The sequence below is a fragment of the Dermacentor andersoni genome, chromosome 6 (assembly GCF_023375885.2).
Source record: "Dermacentor andersoni chromosome 6, qqDerAnde1_hic_scaffold, whole genome shotgun sequence".
Lineage (NCBI taxonomy): Eukaryota > Metazoa > Arthropoda > Arachnida > Ixodida > Ixodidae > Dermacentor > Dermacentor andersoni.
In genome coordinates this window covers 101,845,838-101,867,864 of record NC_092819.1, presented here as the reverse complement: position 1 = coordinate 101,867,864, position 22,027 = coordinate 101,845,838, and the positions used below count along the sequence as shown (strand labels likewise).

General features: G+C 46.9%; 1 protein-coding gene across 1 annotated transcript; it reads left to right on the top strand.

Moving 5' to 3' along the window:
• The first annotated feature begins 3,836 nt into the window (after positions 1 to 3,836).
• On the top strand, positions 3,837 to 20,172 carry LOC126522646 (toll-like receptor 6). Its single transcript, XM_050171404.3, has 3 exons — positions 3,837 to 3,982; positions 12,516 to 12,623; positions 16,482 to 20,172. Exon 3 carries the CDS (start codon positions 16,539 to 16,541, stop codon positions 20,076 to 20,078), a length of 3,540 nt encoding a protein of 1,179 aa, XP_050027361.2. The 5' UTR covers positions 3,837 to 3,982; positions 12,516 to 12,623; positions 16,482 to 16,538; the 3' UTR covers positions 20,079 to 20,172.
• The last annotated feature ends 1,855 nt before the right edge of the window (positions 20,173 to 22,027 follow it).

Below are 22,027 nucleotides of genomic sequence, written 5' to 3'. Positions count from 1 at the left end.
CGCTTCTCTTCCGTTATTGTCTTGTTGCTTCGCGCGAGCGAAATGAAGATAAATGGCTGCCGATCGAGCAACAGCGTCTCCCGACTGTTGCGAGCGTATCTTTTCGCTGCCGCCCAAGCGAAGACGATTCGCTCGCCGCTCGTTTTTCTTTTTTCATCTGCTCGTTTCTGTCTTGTGTGTGTGTGTGTGTCCCTCTCCTTCGTTTCCCTGGTCCTCTTCCGATAGCCACTTCCTCCTCGCTGAACCGGCAAATACCTCCCTTTCTGTGCTCAAATATATCTCCGGGCTCCTCCGTCTCTGCTGCGACGTGTACAGACGAAGCTCATTAAAGGGTAACGAACCAGCAAGGCGGAAGCGATGACGTATCCGTTATATATACCGCATTCGTTATAAATGTAGATAGAGAAAGCCGCGCGAACCTCGGTGGCCACCAGAGCGTGCTCTATTCCAAGATGTCCAATCGATTAGACTGCGCTTACTGGGCTAGTTTCTGATGAGGCGCTGCAGTTCGTTGTTTGTTCCGTGCCAGTTTATATACCCTGACGGTCCACATTTTGGAGAAGCAACGGAACCAGAAGAAAGGAACGCTATCGCATGCGTTTGTGTGTGTGCGCGTGACAGGTGAATGTTTTCATGTGTGTGTTTGGTTTTGTGTGACGCTAATATCATGTGATGCGCCTGCAAGCTTATATATATATATATATATATATATATATATATATATATATATATATATGAGTATTTTTTTTTTCGCCCCAATAAGAGCTTCAGTTGCGTTGACACCGTGCCTGTCTTTTACCACCCTTTCTATAGTCGTCCCGTTAGTTAGCGCTAGTTTTCCAAGACGATGAATCATCAACTCGTCAAATTCATGACCTTGCTGAACATGGCGGTCTTCTGCAAGCCGCCGCTCGCTTTATGCAGTTTGCTGGATTCGTACGTGAGGACCGGCTGACATTCCCCGCACTAGGCGGAGATTTCTATTATATATAAGGCTCGTGCAGGTGGTGCCCGGCCGACTCCGCACGAGTCAAAGAAGTGGTAGTGCACCGAACTAGCTCGGCGATTGTACAAGGCGAACTTGAGCACAGCTCTGGTACAGCTTATAACGACAAGTGCGCGGGGGTAAACGTGCTGGCCATTTTGCGTGCAGCGCAAGTTTCGAAAAGAAACGAGTACAAACGCGATATCGCATTCGCCAGTGAAGTAAGCGACGTTCTCCTTGAAATTCCCATTGAGATCGTTATTGCAGTGCATGGAATAATGGATGTAACGGAGCGATGAATAGGCCGAAATAATTTTGCCTTCCCCTTCAACTACGTTATAACGAGGTTTTGCTGCACACGTGGCTAACTTATCCCCTTGCATTTTAGTCGTTTATATCAAAGGCGCGAAATGCGCAATATAGCAAGGTGAATTTACGGAGCGACGTTGGGCGTGCGCACAAACGTGATACAGGACCTCCAGTGTTCCGTTCCGTATTATATATTGAGCCGCATCGCGTTATACGATGCATCCGATATAATTTTTTCTTTTTTTAACTCGAGCGGGGGCATGCATTATGCAAGGATCCTGTTGCTTTTCTATATTATTCTTATGCATTGCGCGGACTGTCGTATATCCCTCTGATGTACGACGCGGCACTGTGCAGAATAGCGACAAAATACGAAAAAGAAATGGATCGTTACGAAATCTGTTACCGTATTTTGTAACGATCGGTTATATTTTTCGTTCTTTTACGCCCTTCCGCATTGGCTTGAACACCCCCACCTCACCTGTCCTCACCGCCATTACATATATATATATATATATATATATATATATATATATATATATATATATATATATATATATATATATATATATATATAGCCGCAATTGGTAACTCAGCGCGACGAATGCTCGGAGAATATGATGAGTGGAACTGACTAGATCGTTACAGAATAGAAACCACGGCATATATTTCGCTGTATATATCACGCGTTCGCGCCTCACGTTTTTTCTGCTCCTTTTTCTTTCTTTCTTTAGTTTCGGAGGTGAGACGAACACTGAAAGATGCAGCGCGACCGAACAAACTTCGCATATTATTCCACTGTTACTTCAGCAGGAACAACAGCGCAATGGTCAGCACGTGAGGAAGGAACGGACAACGGGGCAGACTAACCACCGAAGTTTATTCTTTAAATTTTTTGTTCCAGTTCTTCTTCTTGGGCGGATGCACTACATAAGGCTGCCTGGAACAATGAACGTTTGTTTGTGAGTCAGCGCCGTTTTCAGTACTTTCCTCACGTCCGCCCCATTGGGCTGCTTTTGCTGCCGAAGTCGCGAACCAACCAACCGGCCAACCCTAATGCGTACTCTTCAGCGGCGTACTATATAACTTTTGTGTAAATAACAAGATAGTATTGTTACAGCTATAACGAACGCCACCTGCCCGGAATTTCGTGAATTTTACATGGTGCCCGTTTCGTTACAGCGGGAACTTGTGTCCGTTGGGCCACGGGAAAGATTTTAGAGTGGCCCAGTTGAAACGACTCTGCAGTTTCTTACTTTCGTTTTTCCCAGACACGTAAAACACGAGAGAGACAACGTCACATTACCTTTGCTAGTAGCAGCGACCGCTCAAAGGATAGCTTTATACCGAGAGGCCTGTGTGTGATAGCTGAAAACCCGTAAAATTTCCCGAGACAGCAGCTACGACCAACAAAGGACCGAGTGCGATGCGGAATTGCTGATGAAACTGAATGCACAATTAAGCGCAAGTCAGTTTGACGAGGTTCGGAAATGTCAGAACTAAAAAGCATTGACGCGCATTGCACACTGGTTCATGATTAAAATGGGCATGCGAAAACACGTTGCAATTAAAAGTACAGTCCACTGAATTTTAGCAGTTCTTATTTTAAATTAAATTATGACGTTTTACGTGCCAAAACCACGATTTGATTATTAGGCACGCCGTAGCGGGGGACTCCGGAATAATTTGGTGGAGCAAGGGTTCTTTAACGTGCACTTAAATCAAAGTACGCGGGTGTTCTCGCATTTCGCCCCCGTCGAAATGCGGCCGCCGCGGCCGGGATTCGATCCCGCGAACTCGTGCTTAGCAGCCCAACACCATAGCTACTAAGCAACCACGGCGGTCAATTTTGAATTCGTTCATCTATAGTGACGCCAAGAACGTGTTACTAAATTAGGAAAGTACATTGTCTCGCACTTTTTATTTTATTGCACTTTGATTTTGAGATTCTGCACAACACCCGCGCGCGACGCGCCCGCTCCCTGTACTACTTCCGTAACGCATGCAATTTCCATTAATTGCCATGCTTTTTTTGTTGTTGTTTCTTTTCGCAGGGAGCTGGAAGGCAAGCCATACATCTACTGTGGAGCGATTCGATCGGCGAGCGGTTATATATACACGCGCGGAGTCCCGAGAATGCCTACTTCCGTAAATGAGAACAAGCGGACTGATACTGGAAAACCGCTCGCGTCCGCGGCGCGTGGTTTCTAGTCCGAGCGGGGCCGTCTGAAACAACGTGGCTTATGCATTCCAACCCGCCGACCCCCTGGCCCTCACTGGCCTCTCCCAAATCCCATCATGAGGTCACCAAGGTGAGAGGGCGGATGTAGTCCAGTTCCGGGCGCTGATGGCCAAATGGAAACCCCGCAGGCGCTATCGCATAGTTACAGATAATTGAAAGAACGTCTCTACGACCAAGCGCGGAGAACTTTGGATTGCGGCGGACGAACGTGCGTATATTGGTCGCCCGCTGCATGCCATAGCGCGCGCCGCGGCGGCATAGCGGACCGCGGCGTCTGTGCGGAATGCGCGGCTGCGCATGCGCCGTCGATCGGCTTGCGCGCGGGTCATTCCCCGCCGGCGGCGGCGTCGGAGTATGTCGGAGTGTTTATTGTCGGGTGGGACTGTCGGAGTCTGCTGTTGTGTACTGACGCGTGCGGCGATAGCGGATACAAGCCGAGCCAAATGGTGAGTGCAAACTCGAGCCCAGCTCGGCGCGATTTATGCCAGCGGTACGCGGCCGCCCTGCGGCCCAGCGGTGGTCGCTTTTTCCGCGACCTCGTCACAATGGCGGCCTTTCTTGTTCGGTCTAGGCGTGCGGACCAGACGGAGCGAGCGCTCGGCCACGGCATGCGCGCATTCGACGTCCAGCTTCCTCGCAGTTTTGAAATATGTGAGCGTCTTCCATGCGCTCGATGTGGTTGTTGAGTCTTGTGAGATTGAGTGCATTGAGGAAGCCATGTGGAGTCCCACTGCAACTATTCAGTGAGGCGTTGGCCTCGGTGTGCCTGGCTTCGCAAAGAACGACTTTCGTGCCCTTCGTACCGAACTGAAGCCTTAGCGAGCGTGGCTTGGCGCTACTTCCTGGAAAGCGGCTGGTCGCTGCGGCGGTAAAATTTTGGCCAGTGAAAGTCGGAACTGGAACTAGGAAGACATGCAGTAACGGTCAGAGATAAGATCAACATTTGCACGCGCTGCACGCAACTGATCGTAACCTGTGACGCGGAATAAAACAGGACTGTTGCACTTGTTTGTTGTGGTTAGCGTCTACCAGTACGGCAAACGTATAAAAGGACATTCGACATAATATCCCTAAAGGGCCACCGAGCGGTAATGGTAGCGTTTAGTTTCTTCATGCGGCTGTTCGGTCGTGATCGAGTCGGAACTCGGAACAAAGATTGAGCGAATCTCGAAAGCGTGACGACGGGTGTGGAGGCGTCTGACAAAGACAGCTGACTGCTCTCCGATAGCTGGCGTGCATGAAGCTTGCGCTCTCGTGGCTTCCCAAACGCGGTCGTTGGCACGGGCTTTTTTACGCGGATCCCTCAATTAGGCTAATATGAGGGGCCACAGAAACGAGGTTCCGTTTCTCCACCCTCTCGCCAAGCACGTCGCGCGCTGAGTGTTTAACATGCGCTCGTGTCACGCGATGGCTCGGGAGTGCGTGCTCTCTTCGCGCTGAATCTGCTGTTTGCTATGCCCAATGTGCCGACACGTGCTGTTGTATTTGCTATTTCGGACAGAAGGGCACATTGCATTAAGGGTTGCACCGTTCTTACGTTGTTACTTCCTCTAGTTAGCTGCAGTAAATTATGTCGCATGACATACGTCATACCCCCAACGTTGGCTTGGTAATAATGTTGGTCGGTGTTGGAACGGAAGTTCTGCCAAAAAAAAAAAAAAAAACAACGCGCAGGAATCTACAAAAGCTCGTATGTTCAACTCGCCATTAGAACATCATATAGAGTAATATTCTAGGGCTGCATTCCCAGGGAGAAGGAATGCAACAACCCGTGTATTAGTTTTGCTATGGTGAGTTTGGTGCCTCAAAATTCAAATTTGCAAAGTGGCTGTGGTGTTGTGCTAAGCCAGAGAGCGCGGGATCAAATCCTGGCTACGGTGGCCACATTTTGGTGGGGGCAAAATGCAAAAAAACACTTGTGTATATTTAGTTTGGTTGTATACTTAGAGAACCCCAAGTGGTCAAAATTAATCTAGAGTCCACCATTATGGTGTGCCTCATAATTTTATCGTGATTTTGGGACGTAAAACCCCAGAATTAAAATTTTTTATCTATACTATTTTTTGATCAAGTAACAGCGCTTTTTTTTTTTCGTGTATGTATACTCTTTATGGCCAGAAATATAGGAGGTTTTAATTTTCCTCAATTTGGAATGCCGTTTGGGCTTTGTATGTTGAAGTGGGGCTGTTATGTGTGGGCTTGTCTCTGCCTCAAATATCTTGACGGGTGGTCAGATAAGGGGTCATTGTTATTGCAGGCCTTATCAGCGGGGTAGCTAAATACAATGTTGTAAAATGATTCCCAAACTATTGTTTATGGCTCCTCTAAGAGGCCTTAAAAGATTCGATCTGGAGGTGGACAACTTGATAAAGGATATGAAAAATATTGTTATATGATGCATTAACTGCTATTCTATATCGTAAAACAAAAACTTGCAGTAGTAGACACACTGAGGTGCAGTAGCGTAGCCAGGGAGGGGGCTCATCCTCCACTCATCCTCCCCCCTCCCCTAAAAAAAACTAAATAAAAAATTCTGGCTGTACCACTGCCAAAGTAGTTGTCTAACTGAATGCATGCATGGTATGAACTCAAGGACTGGTAGAAGCCTGAATAAATTCTTCAGTGTACTTTACACATCACCTTTGCATATGAGTACCACTCCGATTGATTGCTGCGTGTTGTACACTTTCGATTAACATGGGCTTTTATCCACTTATTCGTTGTTGTCAGCTCAAATTTCACTGAATTTTGTGTATGCCTGTTCGTGCACTGTAATTTGAAAAACTTTTGGCACACACACAAAAAAAGCTGTTAGTGACAGGCTTGAACGAGAGAAAATAAGCAAAGAAAGGCAGAGAGGACTGCCTGAGCCAGCTCACTAGCCTGCTACCCTCTCTGCACTTGTGGTAGGGGAAAAGGGGAAAGAGAGATGGGGATGATGACAGAAAAGAGGGATCACTGAAGTTATGTGCATAAGTCTGTAGCATTGCTGACGGCATCAATGTAGTTGCGTACTATTGAATCATCCGAAGAGTCTCTTAATGGCAGGCTGCTGCATATATTTGCTGAGGCCGCCCACCCAAATGAAAGTAAATGAAAGACAGCAGACATTAGCTGTAAGCTCTCACAGCTGACACCACCCACCATTACTTTCTTTATTTCTGCATTCCGTACAAAAGAAATGCCAGAAACATGGACAAAAAGCTTGTCTTATGACAGCTGGAAGAACAACTCCTTTGCAATGCAATGCTCCTTTACAGGCTGTGTTGTTGCGCTGCTAAGCACGAGGTCGTGGGATCGAGTCCCAGCCGTGGGGGCCGCATTTTGATGGGGGTGAAATGCAAAAACGCCTGTGTCCCATGCATTGGGGCAACATTCAAGATCCCTTGGTGGTCAAAATTAATCTGAAGTCCCCCACTACGGCATGCCTCATAATCAAATCATGGTTTTCGCACATAAAACCCCAGAATTCATTCCACTACTGTCATAGCCTATGTGGTGTGCAAAAAAAAATTGGCAAAATTGCACCACGGCACGGTGATTGGCACATCCAGATCCAAACTGCACACTACTGCAGTGAGCTGAGCTTGAATCGCACTGGCAATGGCGGGGCAACAATTTGTTTTCTTCTTATTCATGGTGTAAAGAAAAAAAAAAATCTAGGAGGGAGCAATAACATCAGGTAGCTAGCCTCGGGGAGCCATCCTTCTCTGACGCCTCCCCCCTCTCCTTCCAGGGCCTACCTATCCATTGACTCTTGGGAAATTGGCCCTCCATGGTTGCCGAATCTTTTCAAGGCATTAATTCATATTAAGTCTTAGTGACGACCTGGTTGCTATCAGCCCTCGCCACCCACTCACCACTCTAGTCTCTCCTATACTCTCCATGCATTCGGCGGCTAGAATCATCGCTTGCCTATCACGTGGTGAGGGCCTATTTGCCATGAGCATTTGCTTCATATTTTTTTATGACTGGGTTTCAAGATTCCAATTACACGTTTCCTTTTAGTCATTTTCGTTCTTTCATGGCTTCATTGAAAGGGTGAAGCCATGGGTGAAGATGTAGCCTGCCAATGTTGACTTGACGGTGCTGTCGTCAGTGTAGCTTAATGTATGGATGAATGGATGGATATGGTGAACTCAATTTCAAGATTTTAGCTGTTGCCATAAAAAAGAGCTACTATTTCAAAGTGTGCCAGAAAAAAAGACTTGTAGTTGCCCTTATGCGCCTAGTACAGGTACAAAATGAGAAAGGGCTTTGTGGTGTGGTGATGGAGAGCTGCAGTAAGCAACTGCATCACATCAAGCACCTACCTGCATGCCACTTGCAGTGGCTGGCGTACAGAGACTGTAAAGACTTGTAGATTGAGTCCCCTATGTGCCCCAGCATGCTGCTAACCTCTCTTCACTGTCTATACCATGAATCCATTCCCGAGCGTCACCAGGTTTATAAACATGATTATTTGCTTGTGTAAAGCACTGTAGTAGGACAATATTCTCTTAGATTCGGAAAATAAGGGAAGTGTATTGCAGAACAAGGCAATGTACGAGAAAGTGTTAATTAATCTTAAAACAGAGGAAAGGACAACAAACAAGGAAAACAGACAAGGCTGTAGGATTATAAGATATTGCATTGTGTTGAACCTGCAAATTGTTTTACTGTGTGTGGATACCAAAGAGGGTGATATTGCTAGCAGTGATGATGGCACCTTGCAGAAACTGATATTGGAAACAAACATGGCTTTGGCAACAAAAAAATGCAAACAATGTTCTTCCTCACTCACCCTCCATCATACTCTAGATAGTGATCATTTAGGGTGAGAGGGTTAGGCAAGAATGTACCAGCATGACGTGCAGTGCACAAGCGGAATTATGTCATCTCTTCCAGTACCGCTACACTTTTTCAATTAGTGGATAAATTTCCAAAGCGTTTCCTAAGTTTGCGTAAACCTCAGCAGCTCATCGTCACTGCCTTTATTGCATATCTCCATCGAGCTTGAAGAAAACAATAGTTTGTCACCATGGAAAGTACAATTGTTCAAGCAGGGTAGCTTCATTCGTAAACATTTACAGGAACCTTTTCACAGGTTGCATTCGACATTCCACCGACTCCTCAGGCCTGTCCCAATTGTACCATTTTGTTATGCAAATTGCTGCACCAGTAGTGAAAAATGACTCAAATTGTGTCACACTGCATGCACCAGAACAGTTCTCGCTCAAGAAATTGTTTCAATACGTTGGAAAGTCATAGCCTCTAAGATCACTGGCACTGTGCCGGGTGTTCTTAATTTCAGAGGTAATGTAAAGATATTGCCTCAGAGATTGGGCAGTGCACATGGGCTTTTCCATGCTGTCATACTTGCATAGAGAGAGTGTTGTGTAGTCAAAGTAAAGTCACTTAAAGACTCTTAACGGACTTAAGTCATAAGAGTTCCTACTGCCGCCATGCGCGGGTGCAGCTTGGAGCAAGGCAAAAAACAATACTTTATAGCGCTTCTTGTGCCATTAGGGCTAACTTATTTAAGGGTAAAGTGTTAGTTGAGGTAATATTATTATCACAGAAACCTTGTTAACTCAGCATACACACATAGCTGACATTGATCAGCAAGCATTCATGGCTACTTTAGTTCCACTGGCATAAGTGCCTGGACTTTGCAGGACAATTAAAACTGTTCAGGCTTGAGTACTATTGCTGTCATGTTACCAACAGTGTGTGAATCCACACACATGTGCAAAAACATTTACCTTTTCTTTAGAGCATGTCACTCAAAGCTTGAATTGAAAATTCTCGCCGCGTAGATCTTTCTGAAAACAGGGGCAACTTAAAACGTCTCCATTTAGTTCTTATATATACAACTATGGCTGCATTTCGAAGTCATAATTTCAGATCTGATGAATTTCTGTCTCAAGCGCACCATTCATAGCGCCTGTGATTTTCCTGTATTGCGAGCCCCTATAGTGGAAGATTATTGGCATAGACTTATTCATTCCACTTGTGTGAAAACAAGAACAAACTAGAAACTGAAAATTGTTTGTGTTTGACTGCATTAATCTTTTAAACAAGAGAAGGTTATCATGAATGTGTGCATCGTTACTGGTTCCCTGTTCACGCCACATGCCCAATCTTGCAGAGAAGTTCAGCTTCCTTGAGCATTGAAAAATTGCACAAACTTTGGGGCCGACAGCACATTTACCGCACCTGTGACGTCGCACATGTGGAATTTCGCAATGTGGAACAGGCTGGGCAGAACAGAACAAAAACTTTCCTAGTGCAAGAGCTGTGTGCATGCGCTGAATGCCGTAAACTTCTTTTATTTCATGAGCCCTTAACTGCAGAACATGGGACCTTTGTGATACTTGTAAGACAGCATCCCCTTGCATGGTGAACTTTTCTTACACAGCTGCCACTGTGAAAGGAACGAGGCAAAAATTTGGTGCAGCTGACTGGTCGCTCTGGCTTGCCATCACTCTACTTAGTCTCGCTAATACTGTGTCTCACTATTCTTTTGCTAATGTGGGATGGTTTCCTTGTTGCTTGTAATCAGCTGTGTTCTGTCATATGTCTGCGACTATGATCAATCATACTTAAATCTTTAGACAGCAAATAACAATCAGCATAAGCTGACTGTTCATGCTCCAGTAATAATAATATAATAATGCACCAATGATAAATTTAATGTGCAACCAGGCTGCTCAAAAATAAGAGTTTATCTGCTCTAATATGAAATTTTACTTGCTTCTAAAATTGCTCCATAATGACCTTAGGCCTATCCCACCCCTGAACCCTGAACATGAACCATCTCTGTGGTCCTTCAAGGAGCAATAATTAAAGGATCATTTTTTGAAGAAGATGGTTTGGCTGGTTTGTGATTTCAGTAATATTGGTCACTTAAGCAGTAGTTTCCGCCAAGGTTGATATCCTGAGTCGTCATTCGCAGTGACCGTTCATGCACCTTTGTAAATCAGGAAACCACTTCTGGATAAGTCAGAGTGCAGGTGCTTGACCAGTGCCCCAAGCACTTGCTGTTTTTAGCTCTTTGCTGCTGATAAATCTTGCTGAAGATAACAGTGCATCACCCTTGTAGTCATGCGCGGTATTCATGGCAAACTTATTTTCACTCTTCTCTGGTGAACAAATGTGTTAACATTAAAATTTGTTGTTGCTTAGTTTCTGTGAAAGTTAGTATAACCTAACTAAAGTAAGTAAATACTTTGTACAGCTGTGTCAATTATGCCAAACTGCTACATTTGCGTTTTGCTCCGCCAAAACCTTAAGAATGCCTCGTATGGCACCCGAACTGCTCCAAAACGCACAGCTCGGCCACCAAGAGTTCGTGTTCAGGCCAGTTTTCTTGGGAAATGACAGCTAGGCATTTAGCCTGGATTTTGTCATCTTCATCTGCAGGATATAGGGAGTTGTCGCAGTCATCGACTGTCAATTGTGCCAGTCCAACCTACGTATCAGTGCATTCACAAAAAAAGTCGCAGGACATTCCTATCATTTCATTTCATTTTATTACCTTAAAGACCCCGTTCGGGGTATTACATAAGGGGTGGTTAACATGTGAACATAAGAAAAGGCAGGTGTTACATTGAAATACAGGTTTCAACACTTTCTAGAAATTGTGAATGACATGTGATGGCAGCGACATTAATGGGTAGGTCGTTCCAGTCCTTGGCAGCTCGAGGAAAAAATGATGATTGAAAAGTGACAGTTCGTGTTCGAGGACGAGAAACTTGGAGTTGATGGCTGGTGCGCTGTGACATGCGTGAAGATGATGGCGTGACGTAAGGCGGGCGGCTTAGTGAGCTGTAAAAAAATTTGTGATAAAGAGAGAGCGTGGCGATGCGACGACGAAAAGCAAGAGATCCCAAGCTAGATTGTGTCTTTAAGTGTGAAATGCTGATGTTATATGAATATGAAGAATGGATGAATCTAGTCGCACGATTCTGAACCGACTCGAGTGCATTGATGATATACGTTTGATGAGGGTTCCAGATGGCGGCGGCATATTCCAGTTGTGGTCTGACAAATGATTTGTATGCGAGTAGTTTGACGTGCTGTGGAGCATGACGAAGATGACGCCTCATGAACCCAGGACTTGTTTGCTGACGAGATTACGTTAGTCGCATGCGCATTCCAGGAAAGGTCGTGGGACAGGGTTACGCCTAAGTACTTATAGGCTAGAACTGATTCTACTGGGACGTTTGCAATTGTGCAAGTAGACAGATAAGGATTACGACGGCGGGAAATTGAAATAAATTTGCATTTGTTAGGGTTCAAGGCCGTTTGCCAACGGTTGCACCAGTCCTGCACGTTATTAAGGTCATTCTGGAGAGATGCTTGGTCAGAGATGTTAGTCACAGTACGATAAATCACACAGTCGTCAGCGAACATACGAATAGGACAAGATACATGCAGCGGAAGATCGTTAATGCACATTAGGAAAAGAAGCGGTCCTAAGATTGAGCCTTGAGGGACACCTAAAGTGACACGGAGGGGTTCGGAGGAGACGTTATTGACAAAGACAAACTGGGAACGATTAGTAAGGAATTCTTTTATCCATTGTACTACAAGAGGATCCAAGTTCAATCTAGATAATTTTATTAGCAAGCGGTTATGAGGCACTGTGTCAAAAGCTTTAGAGTAATCTAGAAAGATTGCATCGGTTTGAACATTGTTATCAAGATTAACGTGGAGATCATTAAGTAAGATAGCTAGTTGTGTTTCACATGAAAGCCCTTTACGAAAACCATGTTGTGAAGGATGAAAGAAGTTTCATCCCTCATCATGCTTCCATTATTGTTGTCATCTTTGTTGCGTTATTGTTGCATACAGTTCAGGGAGTTTATACGGTATGGCCTTAGTTTCACATGGAGTTGGGAGCTTTGGAGTTAGTCTAAACACTTACAACTATTGGAGTGATCAAGTTCAGAGTCGTAGGAATCACAAGTGTGCCAATTTTGTTTTTTTGTGCAGGGAAGCTGACTCTGCATTTTTGCATAGGACTCAGTGACCGGTGTGACGCCTTCTGGTTTCTGATGTAGACGAATAAACCCATAGCGTCATCCTTCGAAAGGACAGATGGTGAGCAGATCGACTCTCTTCAGAAGAGGCGTGTATTGTCTTCCATTTGAAATATGTGCTGCTTTTGCGGTAACATTTTGCACAATCATGATTATGTGATCTAAATGTCCAGGTGCTGTGTTTATAAGCTCTGCATGATCATAGGCATCTTTTGGCTTTGCTTTACAGATAAGACTTTCAAAATTCAGGTGAGTAATCAGGTTAATTATTTTAATGCAAAAAGTGAGTAATATGACACAGCTCTCTGCAGTATATCACTTCTATTTACTCAGCAGAAGGCTTATATTTAACTGGCAGTTGATCGGAATGTCGTCAGTATGTCTACTTATCACAGAGTGACTTCGGCTTGCCTTCAGGTAATAATAAAACATTGCCATGCGATTATTTATTTAAATGAAACGTCTACATTGGTACATTGGTGCCTCCCATTGAAAGCGTGAGAACTATCCAGCTATGTACTACTCGGGCTTTTTGATATAGTTGGTACTTTCAATGGGTGTGAACTCTACTTTTATGGCTATACAAAAATGGTGAATCTTTGCTGCCAATACGGTACTTTGCATGGCATGTTATTTTTGTCCCTCTCTGGCTGTGGGAATGTTGTGGTAAAATCTATGATTCCAAGTTTGGGAACTTCGTTAGGTTTATGTGCTTGCATGCATTGAAGTTGTAAAAGAATTTCAAGGTGATGCCAAACACTGGCAGTCTGTGGCATACTTTCTGGTCTGAAACACACGCCCCATTGCTAGGATTCTAAGTTATTCGATTAATCCAGTAAGATCTGAAAAAAGCATTCATCAGTAAAAACATATTGACATTTCAGATTTATCCGAAAACAAAATTTCTGGGCTTTTACTTATGATCATGTGACTGTGCTGTAACTACCTTTGTGAAAGAAAGTGTGAAGCTGAAAGACGTTCGTTGTGACAACAAACTCCTCGCACAGCCTGCTCATCAAACTGAAGTTCCTGGAGTTCCTGGAGGGAGATTCAAATGAACTGCTCACGATAATTAAGGGACTAGAAGTTGAGTCCACCCTGTTGCATGATGTACCATCTCCTTGCAATGCCCCTGCGTGTACTGCCAAGTTGATTGTATGATGCATCTACGACAACCTTTGCACAGATATCAGCTATGTGTTTGACAATGTAGACAAGAAGGATTGCTGTGAAGGGATTAACAGCTTCCGAGAGTAATACACTGCCGATGCAGAACATTGGAGCTGTGCCATGCCGCAAAACATTCCTCATGATTCGTTAGCCAGTCATTCTGTCATCAGGCTCGCTCATATTGACCCTTTTTGGGAAGCTATTTGTTCTGGAGAAACGAGATGGCATTTTCGGCGCCGCGCCGCTTGTAGCCTCAGCGACAGCACACGAGTAAGAAACCGTTGCCCCTTTCACCACCTTGCTTCTGTGCGATCAGCTATCGGAAATGCAACTGAGTTTTCCCTAACGCACTGTGCTCCATTCATGCCAGATTGAATAATGTGGATTGAAGACCTGGGCAGTAGTTGCCTGCAAAAATAGTGACAGGCACATTAAGGAATGGAATGAATCTGTATAGCCAAGTTCGTGGATCGTTGCTGCAACTCTGGCACTTCGACATGTATGGCTTTCTTGGAGGATACTGAAATTTGCTTATCTGCCAGCGTTGTATCACTAACCTTCAGAGAAAGTGCTTCAGCCCTGGAACATCGGCAAGATTGAGTGAGTACCGCTCTTAAAAGGGAGTAGCGCTGCTTCCTGTCATAGTAAGTTTCGTGCACAGCATCTACACGCATCTACCCCAACTGGCATGGAATCTTACACCCACTCTATGGCCAATAAGTGAATGGGCGCACACTTGAATATATGCGCACCATATATGATGGACTGCACCGATAGCGCACGAATGTTCAAAGCTGAATGTTTCGTGATGGTCCACAACAGGAGTAAGCGAGTTACTAGCGATAATACATCTTTGCTACAAGGTATTACAGTGTACAAAACGGCCATGTTTCAAGCCTTGCCTGCAGCAAGAACAAATCTATTGGAACTGAGCATAGCCATAAGCGATTAGGCAGAAGTAATCAGATAGTGACAGCACCAAAGAAATTTACTGAGTTAGAAATGTGACAAGCCGCTGCTTCAAAATATTTGGCAAATAAAAAACGAAAAGCAAAACACTAATCCTGATTAAATTCATGAGCGGAAAGTTTCGATAGCTTAAAATACATATTTAGTCTCGCTTTTGAAACAAGCATCATATATGCTGCTCGCGCCATTTGGACTTAGCTTAATCAGTGTCCAAAGCGCTTTTGCATGTTCTTTGAAGCTGTGGCCAAAGCTTTGTGTCGTCCACCCAGTCACCTTCTACGATATCTCCCGAAACAGAGGTCTGCTAAGTCGCACCAGCATCATAGACACCCATTGTAAACGGGGAGTCAATGGAATCAGTTGAGGCAAGCAATGGACGCGTCACCACGTGATCAAACATGGCAGCGCCCATGGGATTGCTACAAAAAGGTTCAATATTGAGCTCAAACATGACAGCCAAATTGCAAGCTGCATTTGACACGTATGAGCAGTTGTTTTCTGCTGTTTTGCATGGAGGCATGACACTGGTACCTTGCTGGCAAGGGGGTTTTCAGATCGTCAAGCATATGCTGTTGAAGAAAGCATCCAGCCCTTAATTTTCTGAAGGATGCATTCCTTAGACTAGCCCGTCCTTTCATGTACATCAGCTAGCCTTTCTTGTATCCAGTGTGTTCTGGATGCTTAATTCCATAAATAGGAAAGAACATGCCGCAATGTGCAATTTGAAAATTCATAAATGTGCATATATATTACAGTAAATTGTAATGACAATAAACTGTAAATAGAAAAATGTTGCTAGGCCTGGTTGTACTGCCTCATTTTTTTTTTTACAGTGAAGCCCGTTTTCGGCTTGTGGGTGAACTAAAATTTTAGATGGATATAGAAAGATAGCGAAACTCCAAATTTCATTACGTCGTAAATGAAAGCTCCAATAAATTTGGAATGTTGCGGAAGAAATTAACATCAAAAAGCACACCCACTCAATGTAATTTCTGAAAATGCTGAGCTCTAAGACACATGCCTCTTGTCAAAAAAAGATGGGTATGAGCAGGCAAGCAATACAAATACAATGGTCTTCGCTACAAGAACGAAAAAACATTCTTTGTCCATAGATATAATGGCATATTGCCATTAATTGCAGGACTGCGTGGCCATTGTGAAAACTGCTGATCGGATTTCATTGTAACACCTTTGCAGCTGTAATAGAATGGTTGTGCGCATAGTGGGCATGTTGAGTTGGGGTGAGACGTTAAAGTCATTATGTTAAGCAAGATGTGCACTTGCAGAGTTGGTTCTTTTTAATTATTTCTGTGAGCTTCGTTAGAGCCCTGTTCTGTGCTAGTAGTGTTATAAATGACTACTGTCTGGAAAGCAGACTTTAGATGGCCTAGCATTGAAGCATCACAGTACAAAATTTTCAAATTTTAATGTCTAAGTTTAGTTAGAGGGCTTTGTGACCCATTGCTGATGCTGTTACAAATCACATGAATTCCACATGGCTGCACATGAATTAACATGGTTGCATTTACATGGTTGCACATGAATTTAAGTACGGCTACTACTTCCATTTTATTCTCAAGTGTGTTTCGTCGCTGCTGTGCACTGTAAAACATGCTCTAGCTTCTCATTTTACATATCGTAATAATATCATTAGCACTTGTCTAATGCTCATACCTCCATTCTTGAAATGGCCAAGTTGAGCTGTCTCAGCATCAGTAAATCTAGATAAAATGAACACAAGCAAGGCAAAGTACTGATGATGTGGCCCTTTATATTGCAGCATACGCAGGAGCAAGATGACCGGTAGCAGTGAAGACCCCATGGGTCGGCTGTGACGATGGTGTGGAGTGTGCTGCTCCTAGGCGTGCTTGTGGGCCAGGCCTGGGCGGCGCACTACGTTTCAGCTGATGACTGTGACTGGCGCACAGGGCAGCCCTCCTCTGAGGTGGCCCTGCGGTGTCGCCTGCAAGCCCTTCGCACTGGCCCTGACAGCACAAACTTCAGCCTCATCCAGCCAGACCACACAACTAGCCTCACAGTGTTGTGCAGTGCCCTCTTCACTGAGAGCCACCTGGGCAATGCGACATTCAGCAGCCTGCGTTCCTTGCGTGCTCTACACCTGGAGCAGTGCAAGATATCCGAGGTGCCCGAGAGAGCGTTTGCAGCGCTGACTGAGTTGCGAAACTTGACTGTGCGAACTTACAATGCGGACTGGGGGGCACTGTCCTTGGCGCTGGCGCCACAGGCCTTGGAGGGGCTTAGCCTGCTGCAGCGGCTGGACCTCGGTCACAACAACATGGTGGCCTTGCCACCAACAGGGCTGTGCATTCTGCGGCAGCTACGCTCGCTGAACCTGACGCACAATGCTCTCGAAACAGTGGCTGGATTGGGCTGCCTTGGTGCTCTGGCAGAGTTGGACATGTCACACAACCGGCTGCGTCAACTGGATGATGGGATCCTGGCTGCCCTGGGAAGTCTGCGCTCGCTGCGGCTGCGCCATAACCGGCTGGACCGGCTGGCGCCAGCTGCCCTCACAGGCTTGGGCCAGCTGCAGCTGCTGGACCTTTCGCACAACCAGCTCAGTGGAGGGCTGCCCCCAGGCCTGCTTGGTGGTACAGATCTGCGGGAGCTCTACTTGCAGAACAACACACTCAGCCTTCTATCACCTCGTACTTTCTCCGGCTTGGAGCAGCTTGTCATATTGAACTTGAGCCGCAATCATCTGTCCAGTGATGGCATCACGCATGACACATTTGCAGACCTCATTCGCCTTGTTATTCTGGACCTTAGCCGCAACCAGCTAAGGCAAGTGAACGGAAGCACATTCCAGTCCCAGTATAGCCTTCAAATTTTGCATCTGGAGCATAACTTGATTGAGAATGTCGATGACAATGCTTTCTCCTCACTGTACAACCTTCACACACTTATGTTGAGCGACAACAGGCTGAGCCATCTTAGTGTTTTCACCCTCAATGGCCTATATGTGCTTATCAACTTGGCTCTGGACCACAATCGATTGGAAAACATTCATTTAGATGGTTTTCGCAACTGCAGCAGCTTGCAAGACTTGCAGTTGTCATCCAACAGATTGTCAAACATTCCTGACGCACTCCAATACTTGCATTACCTCATTAGCCTTGACCTGTCAGACAACCGTATTGCAAGTGTATCTAATGCCACCTTGTCTGGAATGCCAAACCTGCACATTTTACGTTTGGCTGGGAACCGTATAGGCAACATGACCAAAGGCACCTTTCAGTCTCTGCATTCACTCCGAAGACTTGACTTGTCCAACAACCAGATAGCTAGCCTGGAACATGGCATATTTGATGATGCCTCAGCCCTTAATGTGATTTTACTTAATGACAATCTCCTTGAAGACATCAATGGGCTTTTTATGAACTTGGCACACTTGAGACTGCTCAATGTCTCGTGCAACAGTATTGCATGGTTTGACTATGCTCTTGTGCCTCGCCAACTGAAGCACTTGGACATTCACCATAATGCTATTGAAGCTTTAGGCAACTACTACGAGTTGGAGGACAAGATGCATCTCAAGATACTTGATGCGTCTAGTAATCACATTCGTGAAATAAATGCCGGTTCCTTTCCAAATCAAATTGAAGTAATCAACCTAAGCAACAACCGCATCAGCATTATTCATCCCTTTACATTCATGATAAAGCATAACCTGACCAAGGTAAACCTCACCCAGAATCGTCTACAGAACCTGGATATCAATGCATTCCGCCTGAAACCTACGAAATCAGCCTTGCCAGAGTTCTGGATAGCCGAAAACATTTACTTTTGTGATTGCAGCATGGAGTGGCTGCAGAGAATCAACAGCCTGGATGGTCAATATCCACAAGTGATGGACCTAGCCAAAATTGTTTGCCAGATGCCATTTGGCCGGCGCCGACCTCGCTTGTTACTCACCGAAGCCAATTCGTCCGATTTTCTCTGCAAGTACAAAAGCCACTGTTTTGCACTGTGCCACTGTTGCGAGTTTGATGCCTGCGATTGTGAGATGGTCTGTCCCGAAAACTGCACCTGTTACTCAGACCAGACATGGAACAGCAACATAGTAGACTGCAGCTTCACTGCCCACAGCACCGTTCCTGCGCGCATTCCAATGGATGTGACTGAACTGTATTTAGACGGAAATGACATGACGCACCTGTCAAGCCACAGTTTCATCGGCCGCAAGAACCTACGGGCCCTGTACCTCAACAACAGCAACATCCAGAGCCTCCACAACCGCACCTTCAATGGTCTCGTGGGCTTGCAGGCGCTACACCTCGACCACAACAAGATCACCACGCTGCAAGGCTACGAGTTCGAGAACCTGACCAGCCTGCGCGAGTTGCACCTTTCGCACAATCGACTCTCGAGCCTCAGCAACCGGACGTTCGCGGCGCTGCGGTTGCTCGAGGTGTTGCGGCTGGACAACAATTACCTGCTCGAGTTCCCGGTGTGGCAACTGCGGGCCAATGCGTTGCTGCGCCACGTGCAGCTGGGTCACAACCCGTGGTCTTGCGGCTGCGCATTCCTGAGCCGTTTCCAGACATGGGCCCGCGGCAGCCCGCTGCGGGACGCGGCCTCGGTGCGTTGCGGCCGGCGGGGCCCCTTCCTGCTCGAGTTCGACGCCTCGTCGTGCGGCGGCGCCAACGGCACGGGCTGGGCCGAGGCGCCGGCGGCTGACGCGCAACCGTCGCACCCGCTACCGCCAGGCCTGGTGCCGCTGCTGATTGCGGCGCCCTCGGCTGTGGTCCTTCTCCTGTTGGGTGCCGTCCTCGCGGCCTGCTACCGGCGCCAGCTGAAGCTGTGGCTGCACAGCCGCTGTGGCCTGCGTCTCTTCGACCGTGCCTCCGAGTCGCCCGAGCGCCTATTCGACGCCTTCGTTGCGTACTGCCCCAAGGACGAGCCGTTCGTGTCCCAGGTCCTGGCCACCGAGCTGGAAAGCTGTAGCGGCAGCGGCAAGCGACGCCCGCTGCGCCTCTGCCTGCGTCACCGCGACCTGGCCGTGCCGGGCTGCGTCGCGGAGGCGGCCGTCGTCGAGGCGGTGCAGTGCAGCCACCGGACAGTCGTGGTCGTTTCGGAACAGTTCCTGCGTAGCGAGTGGTGCCGCTTCGAGCTGAAGGCGGCGCAGGCGAGCAGCGCGCGCAGGCTCATCGCCGTCCTCCTGGACGACGGCGACCAGGACCAGTGGGACGTCGAGGCGCGCCAGTGCCTTCGAACCGCGCTCATTCTGCGCTGGGGCGAGCGCAGGTTTTGGCAGAAGCTGCGCTACGCGCTGCCGGACCCACAGAGGGGTCCCCTCCAGCGCGGCGGCCCCCCCGAGCCGGCGGTGCGCGCCAACGCCGTCAAGCTGGTCTGAACTGATGGGCGCGCGGTGTAGTCTTCTCTTTGCCTTAGGGTCGATTTCTACGTTCCTAAAGTCTCCAAACCACTGTTTCAGTGCCGCGGCCTTTTCGGGGACGGGAGGGGCGACGTGTGTGTGTGGCAGAGCCACCGAGACGCGCACCAAAGTGGCCTAAGACCGATTGTACATAGAGCCGCTGCGGATCTACTTTTGTACAGATGCCTTTTGTTTTTGTCTTGTTTTTCGGCGGTAGCAGGTCCCCGCGTGGACTGACGTCATTAAGCCGTAGTGGTGTAGAGTACAAAGTAGTCGCCTTCTGTTTAGGAGGTATGCTTTGGTGGGTCACCGGACGTCCTGCTAGCATTGAGTCTGTGATATATTAATAAAAGACGTGTCGCCAGTGTAGACGATCACGAACCTGTGGCCTCGTTTACATGGCATCGATTGCAGCGATGTCGACGTCGTGGAGAAAGACCGCGCTCGTCTTGAGCTGGGTAAGTATAGCAGGGGTGAGACACCTACGCCGGACTGCGACAAACGCGGAAAATTGACCGAAATGTCGCCAGGCTGCGCTAGAACGGCTTCAGCATATGTGCTCCGGCAGTGGCTGCGAACAGCGAGGGGATTCGTTCTCCAAAAAGTGCAGTCGTTGACATTCCGAACACCGCGCGACGGCGCCTCCCGCACATTTTCGCGCAATTTTCGCGCTTAACAGTATTTTCGGCTCCTCCGGCAAGTGGTCGACGCGCGCGTGGCCGCTCCCGGCTGTTGGAGCTGCTGTCGGTACGGCAAGGGCAGCTGTATTTAGAGTACAAGAATACGGTTGGTAGGCCAAGCGGCAGTATAGTAACTCTATGCCAAGCGGTGCGGTGCTACTTAGCCGAGGAAAAAACAACGAAGAGTAGACAGGGCGCTGCGAGCGAACGAACCTTTAACTCTTCCCCTCACGTCGTGCTTCATTATCTTGTTCCCACTGTGGCCTCTGGTTTTGCTCTAGTACCGTTTGCATGAATAAACGCGTGCCGTAAGGAACGCCTTTGATGTCTAATACAGTAAACGACAAATTTTTGGGTTTGCCCGATAATTCAGACGCCTTCACGGCACCGCCACGTACCCCGTAGGGTCAACGTTTAAGAACGTCTGGAATTTCGGACGCAAAACTTTTCGCCGTCTGCTTTTCCCGACTTATTCGCCGTGACTGCAGTTCCGAAAGCCACTGCCATTTTCATTGTATCACAGCCGCGAACTCCCCTCCCGGGAACGCTAGGCTTAGCTGCTACATTCGCTGCCAAGCTTCTCGCTGTTTGATGCTGTTATTTTCATTGAAATAATTTTGCCGCTGTCAGCAATGGAGTCGATTCCACCTTTGTAATCCTAACTGGTGGCTTCAAAGCGCAGAGAACGTGCCACGTTGCAAAATGCCGATTTTTGAAAATCAGCTTCGCCGCAAAATAGAAGTGTTGCGCGGTGAAGCATACCAAGAGCGTAAAGGAGCAACTGTGACGGGACAGCGTACGTATTTAATTATACACGCAGACACCCGCCATCTCCTGTCGAAGTAAAAGCTACGATATGCCTAAGTATACTGACTGGCCTTCAGAGCTATTTCGATCGTGCCTGTGATGATTTGAGCTTTTGGTGCAGTAAAGCGCATGCGTTAATTTTTTCGCAGGTTTTCGCGGCCACTAAGGAGTCCGAAAGGCAGGACGTTGACTGGTAGCTAGTTTCTAAGCATGGATGTGTGCCATGTGTACGTTCCAAAGTCTGAATTAAGCCACTGTTACACGTCTTCTCAGTTTCAGCTCAACTGGAAATGAACTAACGCGTTGTAAGTCTGAATGGTTTGCGTTTGAATTTATGCTGATTGTGCCTTCATGTTATTGTTTCTTGTGTAGAGTGAAACAACCTCTAAACACGCACCTAAAAAAAGTGATAAAATATGTGGCTATATGGTAGTTAAAGTT

Bases quoted from the DNA above. Each gene is read 5' to 3' on its own strand.
- LOC126522646 (XM_050171404.3), top strand. From the start codon at position 16,539: ATGGTGTGGAGTGTGCTGCTCCTAGGCGTGCTTGTGGGCCAGGCCTGG.